The sequence below is a fragment of the Bufo gargarizans genome, chromosome 5 (genome assembly GCF_014858855.1).
Source record: "Bufo gargarizans isolate SCDJY-AF-19 chromosome 5, ASM1485885v1, whole genome shotgun sequence".
In the NCBI taxonomy this organism is placed as follows: Eukaryota; Metazoa; Chordata; class Amphibia; order Anura; family Bufonidae; genus Bufo; species Bufo gargarizans.
Window position 1 is genome coordinate 269,947,946 of NC_058084.1, and position 16,979 is coordinate 269,964,924.

General features: G+C 38.7%; 1 protein-coding gene across 1 annotated transcript in view; it reads left to right on the top strand.

Moving 5' to 3' along the window:
• The window catches only part of GABBR2 (gamma-aminobutyric acid type B receptor subunit 2), an 858,895-nt gene that overhangs the window by 597,482 nt on the left and 244,434 nt on the right, over positions 1-16,979 (top strand). The window contains exons 9-11 of the mRNA XM_044294545.1: positions 7,727-7,807; positions 8,613-8,763; positions 13,474-13,606. Of these exons, the coding sequence (XP_044150480.1) occupies positions 7,727-7,807; positions 8,613-8,763; positions 13,474-13,606 (365 nt within the window). The remainder of the gene's footprint in view (positions 1-7,726; positions 7,808-8,612; positions 8,764-13,473; positions 13,607-16,979) is intronic.

Below are 16,979 nucleotides of genomic sequence, written 5' to 3' on the forward strand. Positions count from 1 at the left end.
ATCCCTAGGTGAGTGTTGGGCTTACCACGACTTATGCGTTGAATGTACAGGCTGCAGATGGCAACACTATTGTCAGCAGCTGACACGTTAAAAAAAGCCCACACTGCGGAGCCTGCGTCCTGGGAGCGCAAAATGTGACTGTGCATGGAGGATGGCTCGCTCCAGATACATTTGCAGTCTGCTTTTTGCCTCCTGTGCACTACGAGTTCTGCCTTCTTCTCCTCCTTCTCCTCCCTATCTGCTGCTCCGTCTCTCCCTCTGAACTCCCCTCCTCCTCCTCTCTTGTGGGCACCCACGTGGCGTCCATCAACATGTCATCATTACCTTCACCACTGACATTAGAGATCTCAGAGTATGCGGCAACTGTCGTCAGACCGCTGGGTGGCGGCCATTGCTACCTACTATTCCTCATCCAATGCCAAGAATACCTGCACATTGGTAAGGTCTGGGAATGGATTGGAAAATAATTCCTCTGTCTCGAGTGGAGCGGCTACGGTGTAGGTGGTGATGGTGGTGGTGTCTTTGGGGGTGCACACAGCAGAGAATGAGGAGGGTGCAGATACAGAGGATGAAGAGGGTGCAGAAGTGGATGGCTGAGTGAGCCACTCAACCAACTCTAGTGCGTCCTTTGACGTAATCGCACGCACCTTCTGCAACTTCCCTCTTAGGCTCCGGCCTGGTGCACCTGCCCGACCCCTACCACCCCTGCAAAACATCCTGCCTCTTCCTCTGCCTGTAATTTTCAAAATGACCCTGTGCCGAAGTCCCTAGAGAAGAGCAGTATTTGTGGAAACAGACATATCGCAAGCCTCAATCAGTATTTGGTAGAAGATGATATATCGCACCCCTCAATCAGTATTTAATCGAAGCAGGTATATAGAGCCTCTTAATCAGTATTTTGTAGAAGCAGGTATATAGAACAGCTGAATCAATATTTGGTGGAAGCAGGTATATTGCACCCCTCAATCAGTATTTTGTGGATGCCGGTGTATCGCAGGCCTCAATAAATATTTGGTGGAAGCAGGTATATCGCACCCCTCAATGAGTATTTTGTGGAAGCAGGTATATAGAACCCCTTAATCAGTATTTTGTAGAAGCAGGTATATCCCACCCTTCAAGCAGTATTTTGTGAAAACAGGTATATAGAACACCTGAATCAATATTTGGTGGAAGCAGGTATATCGCACCCCTCACTCAGTATTTTGTGGAAGCAGGTATATAAAACCCCTTAATCAGTATTTTGTGGAAGCAGGTATATCGAACCCTTTAATCAGTATTTTGTGGAATCAGGTATATCACACCCCTCAATCAGTATTTTGTGGAACCAGGTATATAGAACTCGTTAATCAGTATTTTGTAGAAGCAGGTTTATCGCACCCCTTAATAAGTATTTTGTGGAACCAGGTATATCACACCCCTCAATCAACATTTTGTGGAAGCAGGTATAGCACACCTCTCAATCAGTATTTTGTGGAAGCAGGTATATAAAACCCCTTAATCAGTATTTTGTGGAACCAGGTATATCGCACCCCTCAATCGGTATTTTGTGGAAGCAAGTATATTGCACCCCTCAATCAGTATTTTGTGGAACCAGGTATATAGAACTCGTTAATCAGTATTTTGTAGAAGCAGGTATATCGCACCCCTTAATAAATATTTTGTGGAGCCAGGTATATCACACCTCTCAATCAGTATTTTGTGGAAGCAGGTATATTGCACTCCTCAATCAGTATTTTGTGGAATCAGGTATATTGCAACCCTCAATCAGTATTTTGTGGAAACAGGTATATAGAACACTGGAATCAATATTTGGTGGAAGCAGGTAAATTGCACCCCTAAATCTGTATTTTATAAAAGCAGGTATATCAAACCTCTTAATCAGTATTTTGTGGAAGCAGGTATATCGCACCCCTCAATCAGTATTTTGTGGAAGCAGGTATATCGCACCCCTCAATCAGTATTTTGTGGAAGCAGGTATATAGAACCCCTTAATCAGTATTTTGTAGAAGCAGGTATAGCTCACCTCTCAATCAGTATTTTGTGGAAACAAGTATATTGAACCCCTGAATCAATATTTGGTGGAAGCAGATATATCGCACCCCTCAATCAGTATTTTGTGGAAGCCGGTGTATCGCAGGCCTCAATCAATATTTGGTGGAAGCAGGTATATCGCACTCCTCAATCAGTATTTTGTTGAAGCCAGTGTATCGCAAGCCTCAATCAATATTTGGTGGAAGCAGTTATATTCCACCTGTCAATCAGTATTTATTGGAAGCAGTTATATTGCACCCCTCAATCAATATTTTGTGGAGGCAGGTATATCAAAACCTTAATCAGTATTTTGTGGAAGCAGATATATCGCAGCTCTCAATCAGTATTTTGTGGAAGCAGATATATAGAACCCCTTAATCTGTATTTTGTAGAAGCAGGTATATCATACCCCTCAATCAGTATTTTGTGGAAACAGGTATATAGAACCCCTTAATCTGTATTTTGTAGAAGCAGGTATATCGTACCCCTCAATCAGTATTTTGTGGAAACAGGTATATAGAACCCCTTAATCAGTATTTTGTAGAAGCAGGTATATCGCACCCCTCAATCAGTATTTTGTGGAAACAGGTATATAGAACCCTTGAATCAATATTTGGTGGAAACAGGTATATCTCACCCCTCAATCAGTATTTTGTGGAAGCAGGTATATCAAACCCCTTAATCAGTATTTTGTGGAAGCAGGTATATCGCACCCCTCAATCAGTTTTTTTTGGGGGTGGCAACAGTTATATCACACCCATTACAAATAGTTGTTCCAATAACGCTTTTCCCTCTATATACCTGTGGTATTGCAGCAGAACCGCAAACAACTGCTGCACAAAACAAATGCACTATAATATTAATTCTATGTTAGAAAGTATATTATAGGTATATCACACCCCTTAATCCATTATTTTTGGGGCAACAGGTATTTATATCAAACCAGTTGCAAATATTTATTCCAATAGTGTTTGTCTCTCTATATAGCTGCGGTATCGCAGCAGAACCACACACAACTGCAGCACAATAGAAATGCACTATGATATACTTTCTATGTTAGAAAGTTTATTATAAGTATATCATACCCCTCAGTATATCACACCTATCGATAGCACACCTATACCAGTCCTTAAAAGGACTTTTGTGGCCCTATTAGCTAGTGTTTGGTGTCCCTAGCAGTCTGTCCCTGCTCCACAAAGCAACCTCTCCCTACACTGGCAAAACACAGAATGTAAAATGGCTGCCAGATCGGGTTCGGTTATAGGATGGGGATGTGTCCATGTGCTAAAACGTCTCAATTAGCTGTCCTGTCCCACCTGATGGGTGTGTCATGGGTCAAATTTTGGCGCAATGCAAAAGAATATGGCACATGTGAACATCTTCATTTGTTCACATGTTCGGCGAATCGCGAACGAGCAAAGTTTGCCACGAAATGACCGCCGGGTGAACCGCAAGGCCATCTATATTCACTATATTCCAATACAGTGCTTCCACCTGCAGGCCTGTATTGGAATATAAAAGTTATAGGTACCAGAGCCTCAAGCAGCCTCCAGGATATCATTTTAATGTAATTGCTTCCCTGATCTCAGTCAGGGGAGGCTGTTATGGGCGTGGAAGCATGTGGCTCCCACATCTTCAGTGCTCAGATGCCATGGTCACTGCGATTAGACTTATGTTTACTGAACCAGGCAGCGCCATATTTAAAGAGATTACTTCTGCCATACATGTATGGCATTTGTTGTCATGGGATTAAAGTGGGTGTCCCACAAAAAATATTCAATTTTTTTTTTAAAACAGCACCTGGGTCTGAATAGTTTAGTATTTTTTTTTTTATGTTGTGATCTATGTAATTAAAAATGTATAATAGTTACTAAGTTATTCAATGAACTCCATCTGAATAGGTACACCTTTTTTTTTTCTAATTTCTCTATCAACCTCACTGAGGTGGACACACTTACTCAGTTCCAACTTTCATCTGCCACCAGCTGCAGGAGGCAGGACATGCCTTCTGAGAAATGACATGCCCCCCTGAGCTGCCAGCTTAAAATGAATATTAGAGATGAGAGCCGCAAAGCAGAATTTCAATAAAAAAAATACACATCATGGGCATCGCCATGTGTGAAAATGCCAGTACTATTAGGATATAAAAATATTTATCCCATATGGCAAATGAAAAAATAAAGTCAAAATTTCTGATTTGGTTAAAAAAAAATTCAAAATGCCTTATTTGGTCACTTCATTTCCACACAAAACATTAAACAAAAAGTGATACACACCCCCAAATGATATAAATAATAAGTACAGATCGCCCTGCAAAAAAATAGCCCTCATAGAACTCCATACACATAACTACCAAAAAGTTATTTGTGTCAGAATATAGCAATGAAAGGAAAAAAACTTTCTTTTTTTAAAGTTTTTTTTTCAGTATTAAAACGCAAGAAAAACGATACCTATGTGATACTGTCATGATCGTACTGACCTAATGAAAGTAATTGTCCAGTTTTACTGTATAGGCAATGCCTTAAAAATGAAAACTATGCCAAAAAAATCACATGCAGACATGTAGAATGACCACAAATGAGTTTGATTCATTTGACAAAAAGATAAATATATTTGCTCCTTGTTCTAGTGAGAAGTGTAATGTTTGCAAGTAATTCCAGGAAACCCAACCACTTTGATTCATGACAAACCATGTTATATGCAGATTTTGTTGCGGAAAATTTATTTAGCACGTGGATAAGATTAAAAAAGAAAGATTTCATCCACATTGCTGCCACTGTAATGGCTGCAAATGTTTAGCAATAGTGTTGATCGCAAATATTCTAATTGGGAATTTTGATCGTGCATATCGGCACTTTGAGAATTCACTAAGATGTAGAATATAGTGCTATATATTCATAAATGTGACTATACTAGATTTTTTTTTCATCCGTAACCTCCCTTCTTGCTTGTGGGCCAATGAGAAGGCTGCAATATCTTTGTCAGAGCTTAGCAACATCCCTAGCAACCAATAGGAAAGTTGCCTACCTCTTACTATATAAGAAACTCCCCAGCAGCCATTTTCTGCCATTTTTTTGCAGTTCTGAGAGAGAGAGCGGTGTCATTGCTGTGCTCTGTGCTTTGTTCTGGATCCTATTCCTTATCAAATTACTTTAGTTAGCTTATATACATAATACAGATAGTTAGTGGATGATAGTCAGTGTAGGTTATATAGTGATATAGTGTAGCTGATAGATTCCAGTGCAGGGTGTTAGGTAGTGTGATAGGAATTGCTGTTTCGCTGCTGTCCATACATACATGCTACAGACATAGTGCTGTGATGTCACAACAATACTGCACCAATCAGTAATATCTACTCAGACCTGATAAAATGTGAAGTTGCATGTATTGCGCAAAAAATATGTGCATCATTAGTGCCGATTTATACAATCGCGAAAATAATGACTGGAATTCGCGAATTCGTGAATTTATTGCGAGTATTATGCGAAAAATTCGCTAAATATCGCAAAAACTAAAATTGACTATGCCGCTCAGCACTATTCAGCAACCTTCTGCTGCAAAAAGAAAACAACAAAATATACCAAAATGTACTTTTATTAACCCTTTCCAAAATCGGTTCTTTAAAAACTCTCACTGTGGAACTGAGCGAGCACCATAGCCACGGGTTTCCTGCTGTTTCACACAGAAGACACTTGGGGCTAATGTCTGCAAATGGCAATAGCACCAAATGTCAAATGTGACCATGGCACCTGATGAAAATAAGTAAAAAAAAGATGTAGATGTAACTATAAAAAAGTTATGGAGCCACAATTCAGTGATAAAAAGAAAAAAAATCTAACTTTTTTTGTATCAAAACTAAAGAAAAACTTTACAAATTCCTATTGCTTAATTCATACTGACCCAGAGAATCAAGGGCACAGGTCAGTTCTGCCACATAGGAAATGCTGTAAAAACAAAACCTATAAAATCATCAATGGTACCATTAGAAAGTGCAACTTTCCCCACAAAAAAAGACCCCACACAGCTATGTAAATGAAAAATAAAAAAGTTATAGCTCAGGGAAGGTAGGGATTAAACAATGAAAACTCAAAAGTTAAAAATCCCTTGGGGCTGAAAGGGTAGTACATTATAAGGGGCAAATAAATATTCTGTAGCACTATTTCTACACTCACTATGAGGCGTAAATTAAATGTTAACTTTTTTAAGTGGGTTGTTACAATTTTAGTCATACCATATACTATACTTGTGTAAATTAAAAAGAGCTCAGAACCTAAATTCCTTATCAGTATGTCTTTGGAGCATGGAGGAAAAATTTAAGTATGTGGAGGGAACTCACGCAAACACAGGGAGAACATACAAACTCCATGCAGATGTTGTTCTTAATCATATTACAATCTAGTACCCCAGTGCTGGAAGGCACCTGTGCTAACCATTCAGCCACTGGGAAGTTTTAACTTCATTAAACAAACTTTTTTTAGTTATATAAGGGGACTTTTATTTTTATTTTTTATTTTTTATGGGCTGCTCCATTCCCCCGCTGTGCCCCTCATTGTGGTTACCAATGGTATGGTTTAGCATACCATGCGGGAAACAAGAACAGGGGGCACGGCAAGGGAATGGAGCAGCCCATAGAAGAAGAAAAAAATACCAGAGTATCACCTCAACATACCCTACAGTGTCACGTACTTATATTGTAATGTCAGGACTGGTGAAAGGTTCTCTTTAACAATTGTTTGTAATCGGCTATGGTACTAAGTTGTGCAGTATTTCTAGTAGAATCTAATCATCTTCTAATTGTGATTACAGTAGTTCCACATTATGGAATTTAAATTTATAGTATGTATGTACACTATATGGACAAAAGTATCAGGGCATCTACACATTCCACTTACAGGAGCTTTTATGGAATCCCATTCTAAATCCATAGGCATTGCTATACAGTTGGTCCACACTTTGGAGCTTAAAAAGTTTTTTTATAATCTTGTAGGTTTTCTACAAGATTCTGCGGGAATTGTTGCTCATTTAATGCAAAGAGCATTTGCAAAGTCAGAACTAATGCTGGACAAGAAGGTCTGGCTCACCATGTCCTTTTTAGATAATTTCTATAACGGAGCAGAAGAACAGAAATAATAGTAATCATTTATTGGCACAGTGTAAATACGAATTAAGGGGGAGATTTATCAAACTGGTGTAAAGTAGAACTGGCTTAGTTGCCCACAGCAACCAGAATCCACCTTTCATTTTTCAAAGGAACTCTCAAAAATGAAAGGCAGAATCTGATTGGTTTCTATGGGCCAATAAGCCAGTTCTACTTTACACCAGTTTGATAAATGACCCCATAAGTCTTCCAGGGGGAGAGAAGCTCTTTGCAGTGTTGCCACCCTCTTATGTGACCTAATATGGCACAAGAATATGGCTTGTCTGAAGCAGATAACAGCCTGCTGGAGGATTTTAACACTAGTGTGAAACTAGCTTTAAGCTTTCTAAAATGACCAGTATGGAGTATACAAGTTTTACTTATTTCAATTTTTGGGGGGCGTAGAGTGCATCATTTCTTTTAAAAATGCATTATAAATTATGTTATCTTTATTTTATAGGTTGTTATAATTACTCTGATACAATATATGTCACAGATAAAATGTAAAGTATGTCTTAATTAGTGTAAACCAACTACTTCCTCCCCTTCTCTCTGCAGATGGTAAAGAAGTGAAGGTGGGCGAATACAATGCAGTAGCTGACAGCCTTGAACTGATCAACGATACAATTAGATTTCAAGGTACATGTACATACAATGATAATGCACAATAAACTAAACAGTATACACCAAGGCCCTGATTTATCATGCCTTCATTACAGAATCTGATGTCAAAGACTTGCAAAAATAGGGCTTTTGTGACTTTTTGCACTTGCACAAAATTTAAGCAAATTGCACAAAATTTTGCAACTTTTTTGCACTTGCTTGAACAAAATTTTGTGATATTTAGCATTTTTACACCACTCACTCCAGTTTTGTAATGTGGGTGGGAAAGTGGGTGTGTTTAGCTATGTTAATGAGTTTCACTTCAGATTTACCATTGCAATCTCACTCCAGGAGGAGGGTGGAGTAGGAAAACAGGAGAAGCTTCTCTAGACAAAAGTGTTAGGTCTAAGGATAAGCCAAATTTATCAAGTAACATGAGACAGTTGATAAATGTGGCATAAAGTTCTCCAACGCAGACTCAAGCAAAACTGACTTCAAATTTTCCCCTCATGATAAATCTCCATCCAAATGTTTTGCAATATTTTACATGCTCAGGGATGTACAGATGTAGTCGAGCTAAAATTGACTCTGATAACACCGATGTTACAGTGTGTTACAGTGTTATCTTGAGACAAAAAACATTGAAATCCATTGAAAAAGTAAATTAACATTTTCTTGCCATTGTTTCCTTAATGCGTTAAGCATCAAGTTTAGTTTGGAGCTTTAGCAGAAGCTTAACGTCTCACCTCTGTAGGAGCAGGAAGAAACATAAGACAACTTAATAAGAGTTAATATGAAAATTTACTAAAATATTTCTTGTTATATTTTCTATTCATTTTAGGGCTAGAGCCTCCAAAAGACCAAACTTTCATTCGAATGGAGCGACGTCAGATCTACTTGCCACTTTACAGTATTCTTTCTGCCATAACGATTATTGGAATGATTATGGCCAGTACATTTTTATTTTTTAACATCAAAAACAGGAATCAAAAGTAAGTGCCATCAGTAGTGATGACAGAATTTCCAGAAACTTGATTCTATTTGACTGATTTGACCCAAATCAAAAGTGGTTCAAAGGCTATATACACCTTCAGGGGTAATTTTTTTATGATCACATTTTACTTATTTTGGGCTTAAAATTATTCAGTAGTTTTTTCACAGAAGGTAAACTTTTCCTCCAGCTGTGTGACTCCTACTTTCACTTTCACTTTGTTATAGTCATCTATTAACCCTTTATCTCTAAATTATTAAAAGATCATGAACACTTATTCAAGCCACATTCTTATCAGTAAGATAAGAATTGAGCTATAATTATTGTTTAGGAGGTCAGAGATCAGAGATAAGGAGCCATCAGCTGAGCTGCCTGATGGAACAGAGTGAAAACAGACAGCAGGCTACTAGAGAATCCGATGGGTATACATAGAAAAGAATTTAAAAAAAATTAATAAAGCCAATAAAAAACAAAGACTTATTGAACAAAATGTAATAATACAAAATAAATAAAATTACCCCAAAAGCTGTACATAGCCTCTAAGTGCCCTGAAAAGTTGTGGAAGAACATTCTCTCCCTCTAAATTTCTGGGTTAGAATCAATTTACTCATCTTTAATCATAGACCACTGCTTCTTCTTCTATAAAGCATTTAGAAAAGGGGAAGATGGAGAGATAGTCAATCTTCCTACACGTGTATGTAACACATTGGACCCTATTCATGAAAATTATCCCCCTAACTATGTTTAACATGATTGAAAAATACAATTTGAAATACATTTTGCGTGATGGGGAGTATAGTATTTTAGATCTTTGCACACATAAAAATTTACATTGGTCCATTTATTTTATGTTTACAGTTTTACAGAATGTAATAAGAGCAAATCACATTGTGTTTCCTGTAGAGATTTGATTCTACCATCACATATAAAGACTAGGACAGCTGCGTACACCTATCCGTTTGTTACATGTCAAATAAACTTCTCATTGTGCAAATGAACAATTCAAAAGAAAAATAAATCAAATGTATATACGGTAAAAGAACTTGTGCAAATCTATTGCTTAGGCATAAAGGCGTCCCCCCCTTACCCCAAACCTGTGAGGCAATGCATACTGACTCCCCGTCAATTGCCTATTGCTCCTTCAGTCCAACTCTTTTTGTCATGCTCCAGTCCCCGCATGTAAACTTCCAGTGACAGGGTCACATGGTATGCCTCTGTGTTATGCAGTCACGTGTTGTTTGGGATGGGCAAACGTTATACAGGAGATGTAGCGCAGGTAATGTCATTGCCACGAGTGGCAAAAACATTAGACTGAATGTCACTGATATTTCAAATATGCAAACGCTATACAGGAGATGTAGCGCAGGTAATGTAACTGTTTGCAGCGGACACCGTCTACAAAAAAAGTACACCAGATGTCACAGATATTTTTAGGCTGTGCACCCGTTACACAGGAGATGTAGCGCAGATAATGTCGCTGTCACCAGCGGTGAAAAAAATTACACTGAATATCACTGATATTTCAGATGTGCTAAAGTTATACTGGAGATGTAGTGCAGGTAATGTCGCTGTCATCAGCAGCAAAATAATTTGACTGAATGTCACTGATATTTCGAGAACGCAAATGTTATACAGGAGATTTAGGGCAGGTAATGTAACTGTCCGCAGCTGACACCATCTACGGAAAAAGTACAGTGGGTGTCGCAGATATTTTTAGGCTGCGCACACGTTACACAGGAGATGTAGCACAGATAATGTCACTGTGTGCAGCGGCCAAACAATTGCAAGCTGGTTGCGCTAAAAATATATATTGCTGCCAGATACAACTATAGTCCTTAAAAGAACTTTTGGGCTCTAACAAGTTTTAGCAATTTAGTACAGGTTGAACTAAAAATATCTATTGCTGCCACACACAATAGTCCTTAAAAGAACTTTTGGGTCTATAAAAAGTATAAAAACTAAAATATTGCTATTTTAATCCCCTACACTATCTCTCCCTTCTGCTTTCCAGCTCTCACTGACATATATAGCACCCGGTGACATGTTCCGGCCAGCCATTCACTGTAATGCCAGCAGCCAACATGGCTACGACATTACAGTGAATAGCAGTACTTGCCTGCACGTTTATTGGCTGCTTAGCAGCCAGCAAACGTGTGGGGAGGAGACTCGAGCATCACGGTCGAGCACACGCGGTATTCGGCCAAACACCGCGATGTGCCGAGCATCGCGATGCTTTTGCCAAACTAGTGTTCGGCCGAGCTTGCTCGCCCAACACTACATGCAGGGACTGGAGCTTGATGAAGAGAGCAGTGGACAAAAGGAGCAGTGTTCATGGAGCATGTAAGTATGCTTCATTCCAAAGATCTGGCTTGTGGAGCAAAAAAGTATAAAGAACTGGAATTACCCTTTAAAGTATACTGCCAACATAATTTCAAGGTCCACAATTACTGTATGTGTTTTTTTCCGTAATGTATTTTTATAGGAGTTGGAGCTTAATTTATCCAATGCAGAACTCCACAGTTAAAGGGGTATTACCATCTGGGACATTGATGGCATACCACAAGTATATGCCATCAATGTCAGATAGGTGATGTTCCCATATCTGGGACCCATTCCTATCTCCAGAACTGAACACCTGAAGTGAACATAAAGCAGCTGCACATGTGCGGCCACCCTCTGTTCATCACTGTGGGAGTTCTACAAATAGCCGAGGCAATGGCTATTTCCAGCAGTATCATAATGGTAAATTGAGAGGTGGCTGAGCTTGCACAGAGCACTCTCTATTTATTGCTATGGCATTTATGAAAATACCTGAGCACGCTCGCTATTCTGTTTTTGAAACTTCCATAGTGATGAATGGAGAGCCGCCATGCATGTGCAGTTGGAGTGCACGTCAAGGTCCCATTCTCTAACTAGGAGTGGGTCCCATAGGTGGAGCCCAAACCTATCTGACATTGATGGCATATTCTAGCAATGTCATCAGTGTCCCAGGTGGACCAACACAAAAGGGAATCTGTAACCAGAAAATTCACTGTTAGACAAGACATAATCGTACCTAGTTAAGGATCCATTGTTTCACTTTAGAGAAAAAGTACTTTTTATCCATATGAAACTGAGCAGTTAAAGGCACTGAGGGTCAGCCCAAACCACTCTGTGCACCCTTGCTGCTCCTACTTTCTCTACCAGCCCCTCCGTCTCCTTCTTGACTGAAAAGGCCAGGTCCCCTGAATAGTCATTTTTTTGGGGGCCTGTGAAGAAGGAGAGGGTGGGCTGGCAGAGGGAGCAAGGGGGGAAAGTGTGCACAGTAGTCTGCCTTTGGTGCACTTAAGTTCTTATTTGTACATGGATTTTTTTTAAAAATCTCTAGAATGAAGCAATGGATCTTTGGTGGCCATTTACTTAGTGCTTCGCCAGTTTCTGCACAAAAATGCCACAAGACACTATTTTGTGACTTTTTAAAATGCTCATTTTTAAACAGTGCACACCATTGCAGTGTGGAAAGGGAGTGGTGAGGGCTGTACCATGGCTGGTCAATCAGCCCTGGCACATTCACAAATATTTCCACCTTTTCCATTTGTTTAGGTTGTCGTAAAGACTACTCACACTCAGGGAGTAGAGTAGAATTTCACTCTAGATGCACACTGCCAGAGGATATGTAAAAAGCCAGTCTTGGACAAATGACCCCATAGTGCCTGGTTTAACAGTGAATTTCCTGGTGATAGACTCTCTTTAAAGGGTCACTCACAAACTTTTCACAAAGCTTTTATTATGTCATAGAGACATATTTATGGGGTCTGAGCACTGAGACCCCTCCGAAACCTAGAATGAGGAGTACAAAGTGCTTGCATATTGTGCTAGGGATCAGTGGGCACGTGAGAGCTTGGATCCCTTCTAATCTAAAGTTTTGATATGTCTCTATGACATAGCAAAAGTTTTGTGGAAAGTTAGTGACTATTTAAGCAATAAAATTATACCTGCTTGCAGGTGTATGCAACTATAGGGATCAACAGAAACTAAATATGCATGCAGTCATCTCCCTCTATGGGAATAATCACTTCGCTGAATGAGTACAAAAAGTCCCATAAATTTAAAAAATATATAATCTTTATTAAACAATCACAATGTAAACATGATTCCACCTCTATAACATTTAATAATACTAATGATAATAATTAAGCCATTATAGTGGATGTATCCAATAACTACTGCGCCTATTCTTTATGAGACAATCCTCATACATGCAAAGGATTTGTCAATGGTGAATACCAAGAAAAAAGAGGGTGGGCTCTATATACTATTTATCTGGGGTGCGGTAAGGAAATTTCCTAATTGCAATCACCCTGTGAAAATATGAGACTATCACCATTCAGAAATGTATGGCATGAACTGCTAGGTGAAAAAAGCTAATATCTTAACAGCAGACCAAAGACAGATTATAAACATACCAGTGAGGGTCAGGATGGGCGCTCTCAATAGAGGTGGAATCATGTTTACATTGTGATTGTTTAATAAAGATTATATATTTTTAGATTTATGGGACTTTTTGTACTCATTCAGCAGAGTGATTATTGAGATTTTTGAGTATCCCGGTAACAGTAATCGTTACTTAATCTGACCTATTAGGCATTGGTCCCTCTATGGGAAGCTGTTCGTAGGTAAGGCAAATGCTATTCCCTCTGTCTTCGTTCACCCTGTATGTTTTCTTTGACAGATTAATAAAGATGTCTAGTCCTTATATGAACAACCTTATTATCCTTGGAGGAATGCTGTCCTACGCATCTATATTTCTATTTGGCCTTGACGGATCATTTGTATCAGCAAAAACATTCGAAACTTTGTGCACGGTAAGTAATCCCACATCTGATGTTTTAAAACCTTTTTTCACCTTTATGAAACTGTATTGTTACTACACGCTGCTCAATTGAGTCATAGACTGTGCTATGTACTATACATTGTGGTTGACATTCCTGCTTTCCAGAGTAGTTGCCCTCTCTTCTCTCCTGATAATTTTACTGTGAAGCAAATTTTGAATCGAGGCAGTAGGTTTGTGTATGTCTCACTTCAGCAAATGGCATTTATCATGTAGACAAAGTCAATTACATGTTGCCTCCTTTGCTGGTGATTAATTTTTCCATCACATTATACGTTGCTCGTCCCTGGAATTATCACCAACCTGCAAACCAGAAGTTGTGGCGGTGCTTGCACACTATAGGAAAAGGCGTCGGCTTATGTGCACTTCTGTTGTCCCATTCACCAGAGAGGACAGCCTCTTTTCCTATACTGTGCAAGCATGGCCACCTCTGCTGGATTGCAGGATGGCCGTAATCCCTGGATACAAACAGTGTATAATGCTGTTATTTACCACTCTTTTTGTGTCTCACAACTACCAACACCTAAGTTTGTATCACTTTCTATTCAGCAGTCAGCAGTGCTGACATAGGCAGCCAAGCAGATCAATCATGGTCCCTCCTTGTTTTTCTATGTACATCTCTCCTAGGCAATGCTGTCTTTGTTCCTATGTTGTAATTTAGATTGTGGTGACTGTGCATGGCCTGTTCCTCATTCTTTTCCTGTTGTGGTTGTTTTTCCTTAGTGGTATCACTGTGTCTATTTCCTTAGTAATTAGAGAACAATGTAATTTCGGATGAAGCTGTTACTGATGTTAATAACAATGTTACAATCAAGGAACATCCGTTTTTTTTACTTTCTTTCTTTATATAGATATAAGGAAGAGAAGTTGAATTTAGTTTTCACAGTGATAATACATTTGTTGCAAGGGGTTGCACCTATTTCAGTTAAAATATGCATGTGGGGTGCCTGGCATGAGGTTACAACATTTTTTTTTTTTTTACGGCTTTCTAAAAAGTCACACTTTATAGAAATTCTGGCCAATTTTTCATTTAAAATCCATAGGTGCCTCTGGAAGGTGCAGTGCTCAAAAAGTTGCAAAAACTCCTACCTGCAACTTTCTGAAGCCAGAATTCTGGCGTGCAGGTCTTGGTAAATTCCCCCTATGTGTGTGTGCGCGCATCTAATTGCCTTACTATAGAATAGGTTAATAGTTATGTCCAAACAATAGTGATTAGCCTTATATAAACTAAACTAGTTTATTACAACTAGTTTATGCAAATCATTTGTCATGCTAGAACCATTTCTTTTGGAGAGATAAACAGAGATGGAGGTAGAAAAATATCTGCAAATATATTTTTCAGAACGAAAGCCCTCAGACCAGTAAAAATACACAATGATTGTTGTAGGCTATAATTACCTTTTTATCCTTTCTGTCAAAAAGCTATTGTTGGGTTACTGGGAAAGATATTCAAATTAGCTCTCATGATAAAAAAGATAAGAAAGGTAATTCATTATGATGCTAGCTGGTGTTAGGCACACTAATTTGCATAATTTTTTGTCAGAAGTCAAGAGGAGTGTTGCCTAGCCTACAATTGCCATCACATATATTAACTGGTCTCCATAATATAAATAATACCCATCCAAACGTCCCCCCACGGCCTCTCAGCTAGAAAAGGCAATATCTGCTTGCTTTGCGCTGATAAAGGGCTTTTTTTTCCTCCTGAAAGAGATATTTGTAGATGTGTATCTAGCTTAGCTGTTATTCTAGTTATGCTAGGAAGCCTGCTTAAAACACTATCGCATTTTTTCTTAGACTCTTAAAACTAGAAGACCAGTACTAGAGGACCAGTAACTGTGATATACTAATATTCCTGCCAATTGAAGCAAATTGGATTGAGACCTGAATCAATGTTTTTGAAAATTTCACGAAATTAGAGCTGAAACTAAATTTTCTTTCTATTAGGGACCTGTCAGTCCAAAATTTTGCATCCTCCTATAGAAGCTTTTTGTTTGTCAATATTGCCTTTTCTGTCTCTCAGCTTCTGTTGACATATCACCCAACATAGCAAATCCCCAATATATCCACCGTGTACAAAACGTACATGTCTTGCTAGGGCAATATCCTTCTCAGTTCTTATTGCACTGTAATGACCTGACTGCCTCCTCCTCAATTCTTCTCTCGTTTTCTCCATATATGTTTTTGGACATATACATTGTGTGGCATAGATCACATTTCTACCTTGACAGATTTTAAGATGTTTGAAGATGTCTAATCTCAAATTCACAATTATCACTTAGATTAGTGAACTTAAGCATATATGTTTGTCGCTGGTCTGGAATCAGTTAATAAATAGCCTTTGTTTTATTCATTACAGAAAGTACTGAAAGCTGGTAAAGTACATTATTTGCACTCTCACATTCATACAGCGGAGTGTATGAACACTTTGTAAACAGACACAAAACATGATAGTTTAGGGATTGAATGGAAGCTGAATACATGTTACCAATGTTCAACACTTGAAGTCCATTAATATTACTGCTCCAGCATTTAGTGTTAAACACTGTGCTAAACATTGGACATTTGTAAGTTGTTTACATGCTATATTACATGCAAATATATTTCTACTTGTATTTGCTTAAAAGCATTGGTTCTTTACTCAATCCCAGCTTTCTTTTTCTAAAATTCCAAAGACACCCAATTAGTTACATTATTTGCTTTCATACTGGCATAACAAATAGCATAACATATGAATAATTTGTATTTCAAAGGGGGTTTCCAGGAATGCCCCCACAGATTAGACCACAATCGGATAGCGTGGAAATATTAATCTGTACATGTGGCCATGCCTGTTCCTGCAGCTCAGCCCTTTTTAACCCTTTTTTACCTCCGCTGTACATGTATGGGGCCAACTCGCTAATGCAACAAGTGCCATAGCCACCGGTTTTCTGCAGTATCATACAGCAGACACCTGGGAATAATGTCTGCGATCTGCAAAAGTGTTACAGTTGACCACGGCCTCTGAGAGCGCCTGGAATGACTCCCCCACGTGGCATTCATGAGAGCCTTTTCATTATCAGGTGGCAGCACTACATTGCAATATACTTAATCTGAACTTCTGAACTTTTGTTAATGGATTTATTTCCATTGATAAACAGAAGTGGCAATCTAATAATTGCATGATGTTTCTGCAAGAAAACATTAAAAAGTTTTAAAAAATCCCCCCAAATAACTAAAAATTAAAATCACCCCCCTCCCCCCCTTTCTCAGGCATAACAATGAAATAAACAATAAAAAAAATCATAGTCATTCACCACATGCAAAATGCTGTACTATTAAAATGTAAAAATATTTATCCCATACTGCGA